Source organism: Leiobunum rupestre, chromosome 2 (assembly GCF_980474605.1).
Source record: "Leiobunum rupestre chromosome 2, qqLeiRupe1.1.hap1, whole genome shotgun sequence".
In the NCBI taxonomy this organism is placed as follows: domain Eukaryota; kingdom Metazoa; phylum Arthropoda; class Arachnida; order Opiliones; family Sclerosomatidae; genus Leiobunum; species Leiobunum rupestre.
The window spans coordinates 63,272,290-63,294,729 of NC_143385.1; the positions used below are offsets into that span (position 1 = coordinate 63,272,290).

General features: G+C 37.1%; 1 protein-coding gene across 1 annotated transcript in view; it reads right to left on the minus strand.

Annotated features, from left to right (window-relative positions):
- Window positions 1-22,440, minus strand: part of Ccdc114 (Coiled-coil domain containing protein 114) — a 181,789-nt gene that overhangs the window by 61,133 nt on the left and 98,216 nt on the right. Inside the window, exons 5-7 of the mRNA XM_090167243.1 lie at window positions 13,188-13,379; window positions 8,804-8,918; window positions 3,711-3,998 (exon numbers count right to left, since the gene is read on the minus strand). Of these exons, the coding sequence (XP_090023369.1) occupies window positions 3,711-3,998; window positions 8,804-8,918; window positions 13,188-13,379 (595 nt within the window). The remainder of the gene's footprint in view (window positions 1-3,710; window positions 3,999-8,803; window positions 8,919-13,187; window positions 13,380-22,440) is intronic.

The following is a 22,440-nucleotide window of genomic DNA, read 5'->3' on the forward strand; positions in this document are numbered from 1 at the left end:
TACGGGAAACCAACACGTAATTCTTAAACAGAAAAAAATTCTTATAGGGAAAATAACATGTCTTCGAAAAAAACTCTTCAAGCGAAACCAACGCCTTTTCGAACAATTCTTAAAGGGAAACTAACCTATATTGAATTAAAATTATTCACCACCCGTTATATGTTTAACAAAGACACTCTATAGATTCTAGATAAAATTTGATGATCGATAAATTTCTAGTACCCTTAAAACTGTCTATTCGCCGGGTAGACGTAAAAAGCAGCGCCACCTATAAGGAAAACTAAAAACTCGATTTACACCACAAAGGATTCCGTACAAATTAAATTTTACGAAAAGCCCCCTTCGTGAGAAAAATCCCATAAAAAAATCTTACGGGCAGAAAGACTTTAACTGCTACCCTCCGAAAAAAGTTTTCCCATCGCCGCTAACTCCGGACTGCGACACCAGGGGGAGGCTTAAAAGTGAAATCGTCTCCCGAGTCAAGGCCCTCCAGCCTAACATAAAACCATTTACGATTTCAACTCAATCGTCTGAATCCAAAGCCTCCGCGGTTGAAGCCTTCGTCAGCGGACAGCGAGCTATAAGCTAGACGAAAGGGGTACGGACTGCGTTATCTCGAGCTTTCAGGAATACGTCAGTTAAATCTGGGCTCGAACCGTAACAAAATCACGGTGGCGCGAAGTTAAGCCTTGGTCTAAATTTAAAATGATACGTCGTACGTTAAGCCTACTTTTATCAAGTTAACTTTAGAGTCGAGAGTTATATACGAGGGTCAGGATTTAGAAACGAAGATCATAAATTGTCACCAGCGCCCCCTACTTGAAACACTTTGGACTTTTTTTTGGTCGAGACTTTTTTTCTACGACGTGTGCCAACGCCGAGGCTTAAACCGACTGAATTTTCCCACTGATTTTCAAGCAACATTAGCAAAAGTACTTGGCTGAAAAAAAGCGTTTAATCTTATGAACCAAAAAAAACCAAAGCCTCGATATGCATACCAGTAATTGGTACTTGTGTTGGATTTTAAAGGTTAGTATGGGTTAGGAGGGTTGAAAGAAGTAGAAATACTACATTGTAGGATGATTGTACTAGATATATTTTTTAGAATTCGTAATTGTTGTTGCGTCATCGTAATTTTGAACTCTTAATTTATATAGTTTTCTACTGAACGACACATTTATTTTAAAAAACTTGCTACTAAATCATCCATTATATAGAAGTTTCCCTATTACTTACGTAAAATATATAGTACGTTTTCTACTAAGCAGGTCAATTATACAGAAGTTTTTCTACTAAACACGTCAAACACATCGTAATTTTGTACTAAACACCACAATTACATAGTGGTTTTTCTATTAAACAACTTAATAATATAGTGGTTTACTACTAATCCAGTCAATTATATAGTAGTTTTCTACTAATCCCGTCAATTATATAGTAGTTTTTCTACTAATCCCATCAATTATATAGTAGTTTTCTACTAATCCCGTCAATTATATAGTAGTTTTTCTACTAATCCCGTCAATTATATAGTAGTTTTTCTACTAGACACCTGAATAATATAGTAGCTTTTATACCAATCATGTCCATAATATAGCAGTTTTTCTACTAAACAATTTAATTATATGGTTGGCCGTAAGATCAAATTTCAAGGCAACCAAATATAGCCTAGTCGAAAAGAGTTTCAAATATATTTGGAATTTATTTTGGAAAAAGCGAGAGATGGTCCGCCACAAGATCGAAGCTAACAAAGTAAAGTAGCCCGTCGCCACTCCCGTGAAAAACACTTAAAAAAGATTATCTGCCCTGCTCAAATCCCAGACCGACGAGGACGACCGAATCTAATACAAAACAATACAGCCTAAGACCATAAAGCAATTTCACACAACCCGGTAAAACCAGCGGCAGATTAATCGTTAGGCTGAGTATAGGCTTAAGCCTAGGGGCCCGAGACGCGGCTAGGGAAGGATCAGCGAGGGCCCTAATAAACCTTAAGCCCAGGGGTCCGGAATTTTACCAATAGTAGGGGACCGAGACGCGGCTAGGGAAGGATCAGCGAGGGCCCTAATAAACCTTAAGCCCAGGGGTCCGGAACTTTACCAATAGTAGGGGCCCGAGACGCGGCTAGGGAAGGATCAGCAAGGGCCCTAATAAACCTTAAGCCCAGGGGCCCGGAATTTTACCAATAGTAGGGGCCCGAGACGCGGCTAGGGAAGGATCAGCGAGGGCCCTAATAAACCTTAAGCCCAGGGGTCCGGAACTTTACCAATAGTAGGGGCCCGAGACGCGGCTAGGGAAGGATCCGCGAGGGCCCTAATAAACCTTAAGCCCAGGGGTCCGGAACTTTACCAATAGTAGGGGCCCGAGACGTGGCTAGCCCGTATGAGCGATTTGCGAACTAGCGTAACTTTTGAAATCGCGCAATTTAGGCTTAGGTCTCTTATAACTGGAAAGCGCCGCGCGTGCAAATTAAAAAAAAATAAAAAATAAAATCTTTCGCATCTACAGCAGCGCGAGCTTTTTTTTTTATCAATTTTAATCGAGCCGGGAGTGTCTTGCCGGTTTCTCACCAGGTGTCGCGGCGGACGCGCGCTTTTCGATAACCCGAAATTTCTTTATTTTAATAAAAATTAACCACTCAATATTTTTTGATGCGGTTTTCGCCATAAATTTTAGTTTTTAATGGGCTATAGGGCAATCTAACTGGTTAAAGCTTGACCGTTCTCGTTAATCAACCCCTGCCCGTAATAAAAGCGGCGTCATTTAACGGCCAGACAATTAATCTAAAAATAAGTGTTACGTCTTACATTCAACAACAAGGCTTGATTCAATCCAAGGGTTACCGTTAAAATAAGCTGATTTTCTTATAAACTTAAAAAAAACCTAGTCGTGCAGTACCTGGATGGTTCTACACTAGAGCCGTCTAGTGCTACACTAGAGCCACCCAGTGGTACACTAGCGCCGTCCAGTGCTACACTAGAGCCACCCAGTGCTACACTACAGCCGCGCAGTGCTACACTAGAGCCGCTTCTCCAACCTATGGCGTATTCGATCCGTTTGTTCGAGATTTCCAAGGCTTACGAACGGGGACTAAATAACTACTATATATAACGCGGCATCGCTATTCAAGTCCTCTCGAATTTAACACGTCTTATGACCGAGTCTTAGCGTCCAATTGTAATCGTAAATTAAAATATACATCTTAAAAATGAGTTAAAGGAAAAGACCCCTTCAATTTTTCAAATTTCCCTGTAAGGGGTGCCAAACAAAAAAGCCAAAGCCGCCAGTGCTGCAAACTTTGGTGTTCCACACCAAATACCTGAGGTTATATTCCCTTTAAAATATGAAAATGTACATTATTGTCGTAGATGAAGTATTTTTTAAGGAGTTACGACAAATTTTCTTCGCCAGTTAAACTGAAAAATCGCAATACAATCTTGTTGGGTGATAAAATTAAAATATTTCACGTTGCGGCTACGATACTTTACGGGATCTTTTAGGTGTAATACGGAAAAGCACCCAAGGCGTTTTCTTTGTAGCTCCTACGCGCTTTAAGTATCCCACCAAATACAACTACTACTACGGTAAACCAAATACAACTTCTACTACAGTAAACCACAACGTAATAGTTTCGCACAAACCCGACACGAACGGTGTAGGATAAAAACTCCGAAAATTGAAAAAATAATTGAAAAAACAAAGACTCTCACTCGCAATTGGTGCAGTCTCTCTCGATTGTATTCGACTTGGTGGCGCTGTTCGACTTCCAAATCTCGCAGGCGAGTGCGCGCCCAGTCTATTTGCTGCTGCAGGCGCTCACCCGTTTCCGACGCTTGACCCACGAAGGCGAACAGTCCGAAATTGCGCTCTTCCTCTCGTATAAAGTTATCCACCAACTGGTCAAAGTCGCAATAGGCTTCCGAGCCCTGGGACACCAAAGAAGGACGTTTGCCGGACACCTTTTCAACTGACTTGTTCGCATCGTCGACGTTTTCTAGCTGAAAAAATGAATAACAAAATATCGCGTTAGATAAATGATTGAGATCCAGTTTTTCAGAAAAACTTTATAAAATCACACATTTAAGTCACTTCTTAAAGGGCACCTAACGTGTTTATCCGAAAGCCATTGAGAGCGGCGTAAGTAACTCAAAACACCCAATGTGGTGCTGGTGCCGTAGTCAGGATTTTTGTTCGGTGAAGTGCCCCGGCTACAACATAAAAACCACGTGTAATTGACTAACCAATAAAAATTATCCCATACTTGACTAACCAATAAATATTATCCTATACTTGACTAACCAATAAAAATTACCCCATACTTGACTAACCAATAAATACTATCCTATACTTGACTAACCAATAAAAGTTATCCTATACTTGACTAACCAATACAAATTACCCCATACTTGACTAACCAATAAAAGTTATCCTATACTTTACTAACCAATAAATATTATCCTATACTTGACTAACCAATAAAAATTATCCCATAATTGACTAACCAATAAAAGTTATCCTATACTTGACTAACCAATAAAAATTATCCCATACTTGACTAACCAATAAATATTATCCTATACTTGACTAACCAATAAATATTATCCTATACTTGACTAACCAATAAAAGTTTTCCTATACTTGACTAACCAATAAAAGTTATCCTATACTTGACTAACCAATACAAATTACCCCATACTTGACTAACCAATAAAAGTTATCCTATACTTTACTAACCAATAAATATTATCCTATACTTGACTAACCAATAAAAATTATCCCATAATTGACTAACCAATAAAAGTTATCCTATACTTGACTAACCAATACAAATTACCCCATACTTGACTAACCAATAAAAGTGATCCTATACTTGACTAACCAATAAAAATTATCCCATACTTGACTAACCAATAAAAATATCCTAAACTTGACTAACCAATAAAAATTATCCCATACTTGACTAACCAATAAAAATTATCCTATACTTGACTAACCAATAAAACTAATACATAAATGACTAACCAATAAAACTAATTCATAAATGACTATTCGTTAAAAATAACCCATAACCGATTAACCATAAAATCACATATAACAGACAAGCCGCAAAAATAATTTGTAACAGACAAGACATAAAAATAAAGGGTCTAACAATAAAAATTATCTATAATGGACTAACAATAAAATTAATCTATAATAGACTAACAATAAAAATAATCTATAACACACAACACACGACACATAAACATTATCTATAACATAAATAACCTATAATCGGCAAGCCATAAAAATAATATATAACAGATGAACCACAATAATAATCTATAACAGACAAGCCATAAAAATATTCTACAGAATGGATATTAAATAATCTATAAAGCCATAAAAGAAAACTATGCTGCACAGGATATAAAAACTATTCGCGACCGAAACGAGTCTAGGTGGCGTAACGGCGCTAGCTTCTCAGAGGTGGCGCCTATGATCAAGCGTCTGCTACAGACAAATTCAAAAGTCATAAGAACGTTTTTCCCGAAATAAACTTATCAAAATATCAGCAAACGATGCAAAAATTCTTCGAAATTAATTTACAAAACCATAACCTATAATCAAAAATCGTTTTAACCTATGATGTAAAAAAAGCGTTAAACCTATAATGGACATAGTATAAAGCGTTTTAGCCTATTATGCACATACTATAAAGTGTTTTAGCCTATTATGCACATACTATAAAGTGTTTTAGCCTAAAATGCACGAACTTTAAAGTGGTTTAAGCTATAATGTACAAGCCATAAGGCGTTTTCACTTATAATGCACAAATCATAAAGCATTTTAGCCTATGATGCATAAACCAAAAATCGTTGTAGCCTATGATGCATAAACCAAAAATCGTTGTAGCCTATAATGCACAAACCATAAAGCGTTTTAGCCTATAATGTACAAGTCAAAAAGCGTTTGCACTTCCAATGCACAAACCATCAAGCGATTTAACCTATAATGCACAAACCATCAAGCGTTTTCACCTAAAATGCACAATCTATAAAGTGTTTTAACCTATAATGCTCAAACCATAAAACTTAAAAACCTCTAATGTGAAAACTCAATAAAATATATGAACCAAGAACATCGTTACATAACCGAGGGTATAATTACCAAAACCACTAATATCTTTAACGGACATACAGTGTAGCCCGTATTCCAATAACCTCCCTCAAAACAGTTTCGACCGCAGATTTGGGAAAAAAAAAGAGCTAAACAGATTATCGAATTATTTACTAGCGAAAATGAAAAAAAGAAGTTAAGTCTTATATTGGAGTTTTACCAATAAGAAATGAAAAAGTAAAATGTTTCGTAGTAGCAAACATAGATGGCGCGCTGAATGCGACAAAAAATCCTTTCTTTTTCGCGCTATAAAGAGACAGGCGTGTTAAGCCTTTGCTTTCCAATATTTATATTCCCAAAAGAGAGAAACAGTTTCTTTACAGTCAAAGGAACAATATTTCACTTCTTTTCAACGACGCTGGTTATCGCTAAATATTGGAAGCGAATTTTGAGGATACCGTCGATGGAAAGTGGTTCATTTAAAACTATGTAAATAAGGGTGGAAAAACACGTTATTGGTTTTTTCCTTTTCCATTTTAAATTGTGTCGATTTCTATTTATCATAATTTAATATTGGTTATTTTTTTGCCATTTTTAAAGGTAGGTTTGGAATTGGATGTTACAAAATTTTTAAACTATTGATGGAGGAATATATTTTATTTTATTATTAATTTAGATAAATTAAATTTAATAAGTTATCCCTAAAGATTTAGCGGGTGTGTTTTTAAGCACGTGTGGTAGAATGTATAGTAGTAAATATACTATGTATGGTAAGAAATATTCTGTATAATATTTAATAATATACATTTCCAAATTTAATAATATTTTCTACCATACATAGTACATTTACTACTAAATATTCTACCATACGTGCTTTAAAAATTAACACACATGGAAGATAATAAAACATCTTTAAGGTTAACTTTATTAAAAATTGGAAATAAGCAATTTGGCTTTAAATCGTAAAGATTAATTTTATGCTTCGAAAGTAGTTTTAGTTGCAAAATTGCTACGAGTAGTATTAAGTGCAAAATTACTATCAGTAGTATTAAGTGCATCATGATTCAAATGAGTCAAAGTTCGAAATAAATCTGGCGCCTGTAAAAGTATTCTACTCGCAGTGCACCGGTGTCCAGGGAGAAGTAAATTTACAAAATCTAGGATATGAGCGCCATCATGTAGCGTCCTGTGAAACTAATTTTTGGCTATTTTTCCAAATCGGTGTGAAATTTCTAAAGCTTTTTGTAAAATGTTGAGTGAACTGTACAACATTTTTCAAAGTTCAATGGTACTGCGGAAAACGCTACACAATTCTAGGATGAGAAGTCAATCATTCCAAAAATGTCGTACGATTTGGAAGAAATCCACAACCAAATGTTAAATGTGTTAAATTTCGAAGTGGATTTTGGATTTTAAGCAAATCCCCGAATTTTTTAAAATGACGAAATCATGTAAGCAAATCAAGACATCCGGTAAGAAAATCCAGAATCCCGATCAAAAAAGCTAGTAAAATCTCAATAAATCTGGTAAACAATAAAGAACTCAAGAAAAAATCAAGAAATCCGGGAAAAATCAAGAAATTCGATAAAAAAAGCTAGTAAAATCTTAAGAAATCTGATAAAAAATTATGAAGGGCTTGCCACCACCCTCCTACGCATTGTAACCCGGCCATCTGAGTTAATGGCATTAAAAGTCGCTACTTGGGCGACCGAAACGAATCTAGATGGCGCTACTCTATTCCGAGGTAGTACTTACGATCTAGCGTCTGTTGTGGTAAAATTATAGAAACATTCCCGAATCTGGGTGTTGTAATGGCTGCGTTACCAGGGAGGAAACACGAAACGGTTATAAATTAAATATAATGAAATGCAAATAATAACCTGACCTAGGAGCAACAAACACAAGGGGAACGCAGATATAGCCTTTAAACACGCTAACGCAGTGTTGTGTACAAATTTCATTGGACGAGCCTTAACGCTGCACGTTTTACGGGCGGGGGGGAAGACAATTTCCGAATTTTCCCCTTCCGACGGCAGCAGGCGCTAAAGCGTCTAGCCAATGAAAAATATACACAATAAATTGCACGACTTTTAACGGGGTGCGTTCTCCTTGTGTGGGGTGTTGAGTTTGTTGCTCCTAGACGCAATGTTGTTGTCGAAGGCAACCAAAAGATGGCGTAGCGATAGCTTACGGTTGCGAATCAACCCCAACCTTATCTCAGAGCCCTGAAGTACAAGTGTTGTTCCGAGCGATTTCAGAAACGTACTTCCTCCAATCACAGAACGTATTTTCGAAGCATTTTTTGGGGAAAAAAGTACTTTTCGATTTTCCGCTTAGTGCGCCATCTATGAAACCAATTTTCTTCCTTTTTTTAAACTTGAATTCGGCATTGTCACTACTGTCAACAATTACAATGCCCTTGAAAACAGCGTGAATGTCGCTTTCAATTCGGAGAAAGCCAGCTGCTTTGGTGATGAAATTAAACCAGATACTATTTATAAAACTTTCAATGAACTCCAAAAAGTTAAAAAGTACTAATATATGCCAAAAAATATCAAAACTTATTTTCGTATCATAAATTTTCCAAACGTACTAAATACGATTAAATAAATCCAAAAGGTATTTTCGTGCTAAAAATGTAGAAATGTACCGCTCGGAACAACAGTGGCTGCAAAGACTAGTACCGTGTGTGTTGGAAACTGACCTGGTCGTCGAGGAATAGTTGCTGTAGGCGCTGGAACACCTCCCGGTAAGAGGCGACAGCGCGTTCGGACAATCTTCGCACCGTCGAGGTTTCCAGAGAATCGGTCCTCACGAAACTGCTCCGGAAAGAGAAGAACACTTTTTAAAACTTTTCATACTTTTTGGAGTAAAAAGAGAGTTCGAGGGTGGTATCTACGCTGAGAGAGAAAGTGCTAAGAGCTTTCTAAGCCTTGGTCAATAAATAGACCAGCGGTGATGATGGATTACCAGCCTTCGAAGACGAAAACAAGTTCGTCAAGGCTGGAGACAAGGAGCGTTTCACGGGGAATATGATTTCGAAAAATGGGATCTCTTTAATTTTAAAATTCTGTTCCATGGTGAATTAAGGCGGTTTATTTACGTTTGTTTCGGGATTTCGGATTAAGGTAAGAGGAGTAAGGCTATGACTATGCATTTTGTGGGTTTGATATGTGGAAAAACATTTTCAAAATGTTTTTACTCTGCAGCTCCTCTAGAGAAAGTTTGTTTGCTATTTACTACCAAGTAAACTCATAAGGCGTTTTCTTTTGGCTTGTTCCGGGATTTCGGAGTTGGGTATGAAGGAAAAGGCTATGACGTCATTTTACTCCGATTCTGTGGTGGCCAATAGTTTGAATCGGAGTAAAAACGTTTTTCCAAAATAGCTGTCTGTGGTTTTTTCAGCAGATAAATTCTGGCTAGCAGACGACAAAATCCGATTTACTCTCTTTATCCCTCCTTTTCAGAAGGAGTAAAAAGAGTAGCCCTGATAATCCGGAACAAGCGAATAGTTTCTGGGGCGGAGTAATTCTCATCCCCGGAACGGGCGAATAAAACGTTTTAGGATAAAAAGAGTACACTTTTAGTCCGAGAACAGGCGAAAAGAAACCACCTATAATTTTAAAAATAATAGTAAAAGATACTGCTATTTCGTGGATTAAAAATATGATAAGTTTATTTAAAAGTTAATATTTACAGGGAGCTTTCGGACCATGGTCCTTCGTCAGCCGTCGCTAATACTTGGGGTATCTTGTTTCGAGAGACAAACCAAAGATTCTCCAGAATATGTTAGGTTAGGTTAAATTAGAATACAATATGTTATGTTAGGTTAGGTTAAATTAGGATATGTTATACAATGTTGGATATGTTAAGTTAGGTTAAATTAGGATATGTTATACAATGTTGGATATGTTAGGTGAGGTTAAATTAGGATATGTTATACAATGTTGGATAGGTTATGTCATGTTAGGTTTGGTTAAATTAGGATATGTTATGTCATGTTAGGTTTGGTTAAATTAGGATATGTTATGTCATGTTAGGTTTGGTTAAATTAGGATATGTTATGTCATGTTAGGTTTGGTTAAATTAGGATATGTTCAGGGCCGTAACCAGGGGGGGGGGTGGGCGGTCGGGCCGTGCACACCCTGAACCGTATGGTTGTATGTACAATTTTTTATTTTTCTTTATTTGTTTCCATTGCGTGCCCCCCCCCCCCCCCCCCTGAAATCAAATGCTGGTTACGGTGCTGGATATGTTATGTCATGTTAGGTTTGGTTAAATTAGTTTACCATGGGTTAAGTCATGTCGCTTGTCGTCTAGTCGAAAAAATACTTTTCGACCAATGAAGTTTAAGCACACGTAAATTGCGATGTATTTGTTGCCAAAACAATGTCAGGTTAATCCACCGTTTTGCGACGCTTGGCACCGGAAATGAGTTCACAACCGAATTGGTGGTCCCGATGAATACGTTTCTCCGAGAAAACCTAAGAGCGCAGGCTTAAAAGCGGAAATTTCCGAGCTATCGACTAGATATCAAGGTCAGCGGGAGAATCGCCTCCCCCGGAAGCTCCAAATTACTTTTTAATATATCGAGATTAAGGCTATCTTCTCCTTTTCTGATATCTCGTCGGGAAGATTTGAAGACGCGGAATGCATAGTCTCACTTAGGAATAAAACGAACCAGAGGATTAGGCGCGAGATCGGCCGAAGTGTTTACGCAGAACCCAGAAGCGCCCATTTTTAATTAGGTTTTAATTGGATTTCTAAAGACGCGCTTTTTAAAGGCAATATAAGGGAATTAAAATTTTATCTGGACTCTGAGATAATTGTTCCGTCTTTGTTGCCTTCACATTTTTAACTCTGTTATTTTAAATTTTAAATAAAGGTTATGAAGATTTTCTCGAGGTACTTAAACAGGAGGTTAATAATTATGAGTAATTCATATTCGCCAGTTAAAGGAACAAAGCACCGTTTGGGAATTATCAGGTCGACTGTCCCATGGCTTAAAGTGGTTTTCCCCCGAGTTTTTCGGTTTCGTTTTTTTAATAAAAACGTGTTGAGGTTAACGATAATAGTGAGTGAAATTATCAAACCTCATATTGTTTGTGAAATTATCAGGTCCGATATTGTTTGTGAAATTATCAGGTCCGATATTGTTTGTGAAATTATCAGGCCCCATATTGTTTGTGAAATTATCAGGTCCGATATTGTTTGTGAAATTATCAGGTCCGATATTGTTTGTGAAATTAACTGGCCCCATATTGTTTGTGAAATTATCAGGTCCGATATTGTTTGTGAAATTATCAGGCCCCATATTGTTTGTGAAATGATCAGGCCCCATATTGTTTGTGAAATTATCAGGTCCCATATTGTTTGTGAAATTATCAGGCCCCATATTGTTTGTGAAATTATCAGGTCCGATATTGTTTGTGAAATTATCAGGCCCCATATTGTTTGTGAAATTATCAGGGCCGATATTGTTTGTGAAATTATCAGGTCCGATATTGTTTGTGAAATGATCAGGCCCCATATTGTTTGTGAAATTATCAGGCCCCATATTGTTTGTGAAATTATCAGGTCCGATATTGTTTGTGAAATTATCAGGTCCGATATTGTTTGTGAAATTATCAGGCGCCATATTGTTTGTGAAATTATCAGGTCCGATATTGAGCGATTTCTAGTAATTACTTAAGATATGTCACCGGATTACTTAAGTGATTACCCCATCGGGTAAAGTTATGTCCAACTTGAAATGTTTGGTAATATTGTCAGACCCTCCGTAATTTTTTGGAAAATTATCAAATTCAAAATATTTGGTAAAGGTGTGTTACATTAGATTTTTTTTATGTATCAGAATAAAATTGGTTTCGATAAACGATTTATCTTTTTTTTCTAAATTTCTTTTACTCTTTAGTCATCGAAATATTATGATAGAGCCCAAACGCACTTTCAGTGCTGAAAAAAAAACTGATTTTTAAAATTAATACGGGAGCATTACAGAAATAAATTAATAAAAAATTACCTTACACATTTCAGAGGATATTCGACTTAATTTACTTTTGATAAAATACTACATTTAATTTGATTGGTGCCTCTGTTGTGACGGGGATAAAAATGGCCAAAGTTTTTCATTTGGATGCTCGTGGAGTCTCGAAGACCTTACAAAGTTCTGTTCATTTTGAAAGGGCCACACGGGTATTCGAATTTTACTAGTTTTTATGAAATCACTTAAATAATTCTATAGAATAACTAAAATAAATTTATCGAATCACTACAATAATTCGACAGAACCACTACATAATTCTATAGAATCACTAGAATACATATATAATATCTCTAGAATAAACGACCGAATGACTAGAATAAATATATAATATCTCTAGAATAAACGACCGAATGACTAGAATAAATATATAATATCACTAGAATAAATATATAATATCACTAGAATAAATGTATAATATCACTAGAATAAATATATAATATCACTAGAATAATTCTATAAACTCACTAGAATAATTCTATAAACTCACTAGAATAATTCTATAAAATCACTAGAATAATTCTATAAAATCACTAGAATAATTCTAAAATAAACTCACTAGAATAATTCTATAAACTCACTAGAATAATTCTATAAACTCACTAGAATAATTCTATAAACTCACTAGAATAATTCTATAAACTCACTAGAATAATTCTATAAACTCCGAGGGGCTAACCACTCTTAGAAAATCTGTACACTGGATTACGCTTAGATTACCAATGCCAAAGGCAGGGACTTCAAAGATTACGCGTAATCCCATTAGTACAGTCAAAGGTACGGCTCTGTACACCGATTACGCGAAGTGATCAGCCCCTCGATAAACTCACTAGAATAATTCTATAAACTCACTAGTATAATTCTATAAACTCACTAGTATAATTCTATAAACTCACTAGAATAATTTAAAAGAATAAGTAGAGACATTCCATAGAATGATTAGAATTGAAAACGCGATCTCCCGAAAGGTATAAACATGAAATGTCGAAAATGTGGGAAACAAAGATGCGAAAGAAGACAGAATGTCTCGAAATGTCCGACTCACAGACTGATCATTCCGGCTGGACTTTCACCTCTGGCGGCACTGGCGCGCGGTTTTAATTTATCCTCCAAGAATCGATCAATCTGCGCCTCCCGCTCTCGTTGGCGGCGCAGCAGTCGCACCTGGTTCCGGTGCTCGGCCTCCTCGTCCTGCAGATCGTCTCGGGTCTCTTTCAGTTTCAAGAGAATGGCGTCTCTGCGGAATACAGATCGGAACTTAGATTTGGCTCGTCCTCTTCGGAGATCGCAACGACACGTTACATTCCAAATAAAATAAGCTTATACCAAGAATATATTTACAGGGTTCATACAATATTTCAAAAACCATTTTCCATGATATTTCCAGAATTTCCAGAGTAGTTTTGAATATTTTCCAGGTGTACTTTTTAAAATAATAGGGGTCTCCAAAATGTTAAAAGCATTACTGTTACACTTTCTAATATAATATAGACAAGATTGAACGTATGAATTCAATACTAAGTAATAATATCAGTAGTACTAAAACAAATTGCACATAATTTGGAGTTCTCATAATAATTTTCCCTGATTTCCCTGATTTTTCAGGAATATTTTCATTTTCCCTGATATTTCCCTGACTTTTTTGCTTAAAATAAATTTCACTGATATTTCCAGGTTTTCACTGATTTCCATGTTTGTATGAACCCTGATTTATTTCTACTTTTAGCCCAGCACGTGAGGGGGAAGGCTAAACGTCACAAGGGTCGCGTCGGATGACGTTAGATTTGGACAACCATTGAGATGCCGGTGTGATTTGATTATTCATTAGAGGGGCGGAGCTTACCGTTCGAGCAACGCTCAAAATAGACCCAAACGTAACAGGAAACATCCCGAGTAGTTTATCAACAGGTTAAGTAGAGTGGTTAGCACTTTCGCCTCGCAGCGAGCGGAGCCGTGTTCGATCCCAGCTTGTGGCACTGGGTGAAAACTCGGGACAACTCCTTCCGCGTTGAGTTTGCAAGTTCTCTCCCCACTGGTTAAAAGGGGTTTTCCCCCGAGTTTTTCAATTTCCCCTACCCATAAAAAACTTTTTGAGGTTAAAGGTATTAGTTAGTGTAGGGAGCTGTTGGCTAGCGTGGCTTGAAGGGCTTGCCACCACCCTCCCACGCATTGTAACCCGGCCACCTGTTTAAAGGCATTATAAATCACTAGATGACTTAGGAATAAGGTGGTACCTTGGGTGGGTATTAGCCAAGCTGATTATTATTATTATTACCTTTATGCACCTTGAAAGCTTTTAAAGGGAAAAGTTTAAATGGCCATTCGTTTTGCCATGGCAACCAAAAATGTTTTTCACAACTCAAATTTAAACTTTGTCTACGTCAAAACGAGTCGTGTTACATTATCGAAAATTGCTAGACAATCTAATGGGAGATGTTAATATTCGGAAAATTGTATGACCTTGAACCATGTCTACAAGGTCATACTAATATATCTCGAGAACCATTAGGTTTAGAGCAAAAATGTCAAATAGAAAGCTAATGGTAATGTGACGAACAACAACGTTCTTATTGGAATTTTTGCTCTAAACCTAATGGTTCTCGAGATAATTTTAGTATGACCTTGAAGACATGGTTCAAGGTCATACTTAAAGAAGGTTTCCCCCTACACACTCTATGCGACCTAAGAATTTCAAATTCGTACATAATGCTGTTTTGGAGATATTCGCCCTGGTCCATATTTTAGTGGACACCCTGTATAGCAAAGTTAATATTTAAGTAGTTGAATATCTTATTATCAGGGACTTTTTAAAGTTAACCTCGTACCAAACCTATTTTGCTAACAGTGTCCTGAATTGCTCTGACCGGGAATTTTTCTCAAAAACTCCAAGTGTTAAGAGTTGCGAAATTTTAAGAGTTTTATTTCTGATATGTTCCCATAACGCTTTACTTCAAAATTTTCAAAAATGTATTTATGGCGGGAAAATGCTAGAAGAAAACCTACAATGAGAAAGTTGTAGAGAATTAACGAAAATGTACAATAACGTAGGTGATGAAAAACAACAAGCCCATCATAAGGGGCAAACGTTTTGTACGTAAATGTTAGAAATGGCTTAAATGGTTAATTTATTTTTAAACAAAAGGATATTTTTATTCTTCTAAAAATTAATTGAGGCCTACAAGTTAAGGTCTCATTTTTTTATTACTACGCCTACTAATAAAACATTTCCTTTTGCTTTTGTACAAAAGTCGGTTATTTAATTAGTATTTAAAGCGAAATCTTTCCGTTTTGAGTCTAATCAATTATGTCACTTTATTATCGTGAACATGGCGCTTTTAGGGTAGAGTTGTATTACGGAGTTAGTGATTCTGACAGGAGACCAAGGAGCTGTTTGAAACTTCCACGACAACGGAGACGTCAATCCCAGGTTCCGTGGACAAGGTCTTCCAAACCTCAACATGTTGGACGACAACGTTCTGGCTTATTTTACGGCTAATCCTCAAACAAGCGTTATAGTGGCGAGTGACGACCTTGATTTGTCAAGGTATAAAGTGTGGGACACTCTTCGCAATTATCACTTGCATCCGTTTGAAGCGAACACAGCGCTCGAAATGGAGTGGAACGCCGTTCTGTTTCGTAAACGTTTTTCCTCATATCGTTCTGGTTTTATTGCGCAGCTCCCGTTTTTCAGAAAAATTGGAGTCTTTGAAAGGAAACACGTTCAATTTCGTGAATAAATCCATTTTGAACTCTGAGCAACCCTCCACCAAACTCGGCACGAAGGATCTACGGAACGTCGATATGATTAGTGTTCGGAATTGTTTATTCATTATTCACAAATTTTCCCATTTATTTAAAAAAACGTTGGTAAAACGAATATCATTTTAACTTATTTAGTTATGTTTTTTACGCAACCAAGCATTAATTTGAATAAAAGTGGTATTTATTTAAATAATTGTTTGTTTTATTTAAATAATAGGTTTATTCACCTTCGATTATTTAAACATTTTACAATTTTTATTCAACTATTGGTTATTTAAATAAATATTATTTAAATATAGCCGAGCTTATTTTATTCATGGATAAAAATTAATCGACTGCCGAACACTAGATATGATTTCGGTAATTGGCTAATGATCTTATGATCATGTCTGATGAGAACCGTGTTGAATAAATTCAATGTTTATCTTTTTAATTAAGAGTATAATTAATTGCTTAACAATTAATATTAATTTCATAAATGTATAATGGAATTTGGTTTAAAAGCGGTTGCGGAAATTTTGTATCATGTATTTGGTATTTTTTCTTTCAAATGTATTTTCCCATTGTGTTTACTTCAATATCCGAAGTTGGGGTTTTTACTCGTCTGGATATTGAGCCCCTAAAAAGGGAGAGTGTATTTTTTGGTTACTGTCTCTTGGATATCATCACGAGTGGCTGTACCCTTGAAAGTTCGCGAACCCTTCTCGGAATTTGCTTGTACGCGGTACTTTCCCTTCAGTTTTTTGTACAGTCGCGATTTGTAGTTAACAACTTTATTAATGAAGAAAATTAGTATTATTTTATTAATCCTCGTATCCCCTTATTACGTCGACTTAATATTTCGCACTCACTCGCCCTACCACGTATACCCGAACCCAGTAATTTGAATCTGCCCCTTTAGATGTTTCAGTCCGTCTAAAGTATAGTCTAAGGCTCTCCCACCCTGCTATTTCGGCGCTTTATTCCACAAACCCAAATTTCCCCAATCAACTTCTGGTGACCGACGAGTGTTCCTTGGCGAGAGATTTTCAGCAAACAAAATAATCAAATGTGAAACGATGACAATTTAAATCAAATGTTTGGGCAGGTTTGCTCGGGGATCGAGTTATCAGCCCATTATTTCTTCCAAATCGTCTTAATGGACAAACTTACTTGGAGCTTTTGCAGAACGAAGTAGCACGCGCGTTAGACGACGTTCCTCTGGCCACTTACAGACGAATATGGGACTAGCATGACGGTGCGCCACCCCATTAAAGGGCAACGCAAGTGGTCATGCAGGGGGGGAACTATGTTTTCTTCAACAAACCGTAAGTAGGTTTTCCAATTATGATTTTATACAGCGCGAAAGCCTTATTCTCCTTGATGTAGCCACGTGGCGCAATTTCGCTCTCATTCGCGAATTTTTCGATTTTCTTCGCTGAGTTAGCTCGCAATCAACGAACCCAGGAATTTAGGCCTAGCTCAATTTATTTATTATGGAGAAAAGAACTGGGTTAGTTTCCGAGAGTTGGACTTTGATATTTTCGATTTAACAATGTTTTGGAATAAAATTATTTGTGAATTGAATATTTTTAATAATGGAAGTTGAAACATTAGGCCTTGGACGCGGTAAATCTCTGCCGCTAGCCTCACATTGGATTAAGAAAATTCAACACCACACACACTCCTATATCCCGTCTCCCTTAACAATTTCCCTATCATTATACCCCGACAGAATATTTATCTTTTTTTATTACATTTATTTTGTAGAAGTTTAGGATCCGATTTTTCGGTAAGCACGGAGACTTCACTTTCCTCGGCCATTTTCGCGACTAAAGAATTAGAATGCATGGATTTTGCGTAAAAACCGCGAGAGGCGCATTTATACAAAATAAATTTGGCAAATATGGTTCTGCTTTTTTTACAGAGGGAAAGGCTATGGCAGTTAGCGCATGCGCAGTCGTTCTTTTTATCTATAAGATAATTTACCCCCCTGCATGGTCACTTGCGTTGCCCTTTAACCTCGAGGTGTTGTGGAGTATCTGAACAACGAGTTCTCTAGGCCGATGGACTTTTTCTTGTGGGGTTCATCAAAGAACAAGTTTACGAGACGCCTGTTGCGAGCATCGAAGATTTAAGCCCCATTTTCATGCTCGCTGGTAGCGGGTAAAAATCAACAAAATCCGCTTCCGCTACACACTTTTTCACTTTCCGCGTCGATCTGTTTCAAACAGATATTTTAGCTTTATTTTCACGCTTGCGAGTGGCGGATGCGAATTTTAACAATTTTTATCCGTTACCAGCGAGCATGAAAATGGGCCTTAAAGCCCCATTTTCATGCTCGCTGGTAGCGGGTAAAAATCGTCAAAATCCGCTTCATCTATACACTTTTTCACTTTCCGCGTCGATCTGTTTCAAACAGATATTTTAGCTTTATTTTCACGCTTGCGAGTGGCGGAAGCGAATTTTGACGATTTTTATCCGCTACCAGCGAGCATGAAAATGGGGCTTAACGTCAACGAATCACTAGGTGGTTTATTTTCGCTTGTTCCGGGATTTCGGAGTAGGGTAAGAAGAGTGACGTTATAACGTCATTTTACTCCGATTCCGTGGTGGCCAATATTTCGAGTCGGAATAAAAACGTGTTTCCAAAATGGCTGCCTGTGCCTGTGACCTTCTAAACAGATAAATTGTGGCTAGCAGACGACAAAATCCGATTTTACTCCTTTACTCCTCCTTTGCAGAAGGAGTAAAAAGAGTAGCCCTGATACTCCGGAACAAGTTAATAGTTTATGGGTCGGAGTAATTGTCATCGCCGGAACAGGCGAATCAAACTTTTTAGGTTTAAAAGGGACTTCTCACTCCTGATATGATTCCTCGCTCGTTTCAAGAGACGACCCATCGTGCCGAAACCTACGTTGCGGCTAACGAAGGAATCATAGAACCTCACTTGTAAATTTTGTGCATTTGGATGAATAAAAATATCTTTTTGTTTTAAAAAAACAATAACCATTTAGCCATTTCTGACATTTACGTACAAAACTCTTAAAATTATTGCCTTCTACAGGAATCCATACCTCTACTTGGAATGGTTATCCTGCCGTATCGCGTATGGTATGATAACTCTGACGGGTTTGGCAAGAGCCAGCCAGACTGGTTTAAACTAGTTTTAACCAACGAATAAAATCCACTTTTAAAACTATTTTTTCCCATGTCATTTTCAATGGGAAAATATACATACTGTGTTGTCAAAAACATTTTCGGTTGCCATGGCAAACTTTTCCCTTGGTGAAATTTCTTGTTACCATAAGGTCTACGTACCCACCTAGTTTCAACAAAATCGGTGATTATCACATCGGGTAGTCTCCTCGTCAGTACAGACCCCCTTGGTGTCTAAAATATGCCCGAGCCGAAAATTTATTAATACCAAGGACGATAGTAAACAACTCAATTCGGCTGCACGACCAGGACGGAAAAAAGGATCCGTCAGAAAATGACCATTAAAACAATAGCCAGTCATAGCAGAAGCCTATAATAAGAGAAGCTATACCGCCAACGTTAAACTTTTGAAACGTCTTGACACGGAGCAAAGAATTAATTAACGCGACCTAGGACTAGCGGATCTAGTGAGCGCTATATTTAGTCTTTGTAGCGAAAACGTCGGTTGGCAAACCTGAAACGTAGGTTTAAATCATCCTTGGTTTAAAACTTTAAACGCTAAAGGCGGGCAAGGCTTAAGGTTTTTCAAAGCGTATTGATAAAATTATACGGAGATATCGCCTTCAGAATCATAAAAACTTGTAGAGGTTAACGGTAATAGTTAGTGTAGGGAGCTGTTGGCTCGATCTCGTGGCATGCAGGGCTTGCCACCACCCTCCTACGCATTGTAACCCGGCCACCTGAATTAAAGGCTTCAAAAGTCGCTTGATGACTTAGGCCTAAGGTGGTGCCTTGGGTATTAGCCTAGCTGATTATTATTATTATTATTATTAATAGATTATTGTTCATTAGTATGTATATTTATGATAGCAAATAATAGTTTGATATTTATTACCTTTATAATGTAGAAATTACCAAGTTCAATCTAAACTAGGCGGGTCTCTCAAAATTCGAAATCCCCAGCAAAATCCTACGCGAATTCTACGAGCTAAAATGTAACGAACCGTCTGCATTTTTCAAATATTTTTTCCGCTACTGCTCGCGTATGAATCATTCCAATGTTAGAAATTTTGTACATCTGATTTCAGATTTCAAGTGATTGCCATATTTAATTGATTAAAGTTATTAAAGCTACTAAATGCACGTGATTTCAAGTGATTTCACAGCTGATTTGTACACCTGAAGTCCTTCGGAATGAATATATCGAGAGGACTATATTTTCTGGCCACATATCGCCTTAACAACTCTGTATCCCTCCGAATACCTCTAGTTCGAAAACGAGACGTTCCACGATTTTGATTTTTATAGGCTTCTGGTCATACTTATTGTTATTATGTTACTTATGTTATGTCTCAATTTTCCTAGTTCGCTCCAAACCAATTAAGCAACAGGGAGAATTGGAAAGTCATTTTATCTGATCTAGTGGGTACTTTCAAACTTTCATTCATTTACTTCTGACGAAACTAAGAAGGTAATAAGGTTTGGAAAAGGACCCCCCCCCCCTACCCTTATCCAGCCCAAAACACACGCAACCGGCTTCCATTTTTAAATAGCGGCAGTCTAAGGGAGTAATTTGGTCGTAATATCACATTTTGAACTATAAATCGCGTTTGTAGTCAGGCGACTCTCTCGAGGCGGAGCGAAAACTAGAAATATTTCTGTGTTTGGTGCTTCTTATAAAAGTTATAACGTAAAACAAGGGAGGAGAAAAGATGGAGACTAAAAGCCATTAAGGCTAGAAAGAGATAAAAGAGGCAAACCGAGAATCATTTGCGGGTATGAAATATGACTAGTCATTGCGGAGATAAATCAACTTTAAGTTGGGCCTTGGCGCGGGACTCGGTCGAGATCCGAGGCTTAAATTCGAGAGGTAATTACTCAAAAACGGGCCGAGCTATTTGAACGCGGTTTGCGGCATTATATTCTCTTTAGCGGCGAGGTTTTAATCCGTTTCGTAGACTGAGCCGTTCTTAAGCGCGTTTTGAATTATTTAATATTATCGGTTTTTCTTTGGATGACCTAGGCTTAAGTTCAAAGACCAATAACTTCGGAACCGTTCGGGGTATTTGAACGCAATTTTTTTTGCCCTACTATTTATCCTTTTTTGATAAGGTATATTTAGAATTTAGATTTCTTTTGACGGGGAGGAGGTCATGGGAGGAGGTCATGGGAGTAATTTTGAATGATTAAGGCCATATTTTTATTGGTGTTTCCGACGATGCGCGATTCTTATGGCAGAAGGGTAGTTTGAAAACGTTTATCTAATTATGAATGCACGACTTTGTTTAAACATTTATATTTCTAACCATAGATTAAGAAATATCGTTATTTATTAAATTAGGTTTTATAATTAGTTGTTGAGTTGGAATGTCTAAGGATTCATTGGCAGTGTACTGTGGAAGCGGCTTAAGAACCCGTGCCAGCTAGGGGAACGAAATCGAAGCGCATTCAGTTAATTTAAGAAACCTCTCACATTAAATATGTATAATTTGTCACATTCTTCACGAAACTGATCTAGTTCCGCGAAAAATCACGTATTTGGATCGTTTAAAAGGGAGTGAACTTTAAATCGAGACAACGCTTAAGGTCAAACAGGAGCCGAGTTTAGCTTAGCACGTGTAAGCCATGCCTGTTCCAACGAGAATCAACAAGACCAGAAAAGTCTACCTTGGACATTCCAAGAGAATACATATGTAACATAATCACTCATAAGTATGCCATAAAAGCATTTTCGATAATGAAACCTTGTTCACGGGATATGACGTAAATTACGTCACTTACAATTCCGTGACGAAATACGCGTCATCAACTTTACTGATGGGAAACGGAAGTTAGTGAGAATTCCTCGCGCGTTTCTGGGTTTGCCCACGTCAAGTTTAGCTCGTGCGTCACGATCACATGATTCATTTCCATGGTAACCTTTTCAATAGCGCAAGGATTATAAACATTTTTGCATTTTTGGGTCCGCTCAATGTATGTTCCGCGTGAAACAAGGTCTCATTGAATTTTTTTCAATGGAAATGTTATACAGAGGCATACTTATGAGTAATTATGTTACATATGATATAACTAATTATGTAATGAGATTAAAATTTTCAAAACTATTTACACTAAAAACGTTTTATTTCAAACTTATTTTAAAAAAAATCATATTGGGCTACATTAAAGCTTCAATTAAGACATTTTTAAACTAAGTTACCAATAAGAAATTTTAGCACCTTTTTCGAGGAAATATTTTGTAATTAAGAATGAAATTTATATACGGCCCTAAGGTTTCTCTGACGTCAATTGAAATTGTGAAAATCATAAATACAATTTTTATGTCACTTACCCTTTAAATGTTTCAGCAAAGAAAAGGCGGTTAACTCTCCAAGAAACCACCATTACGGGGTCTACAA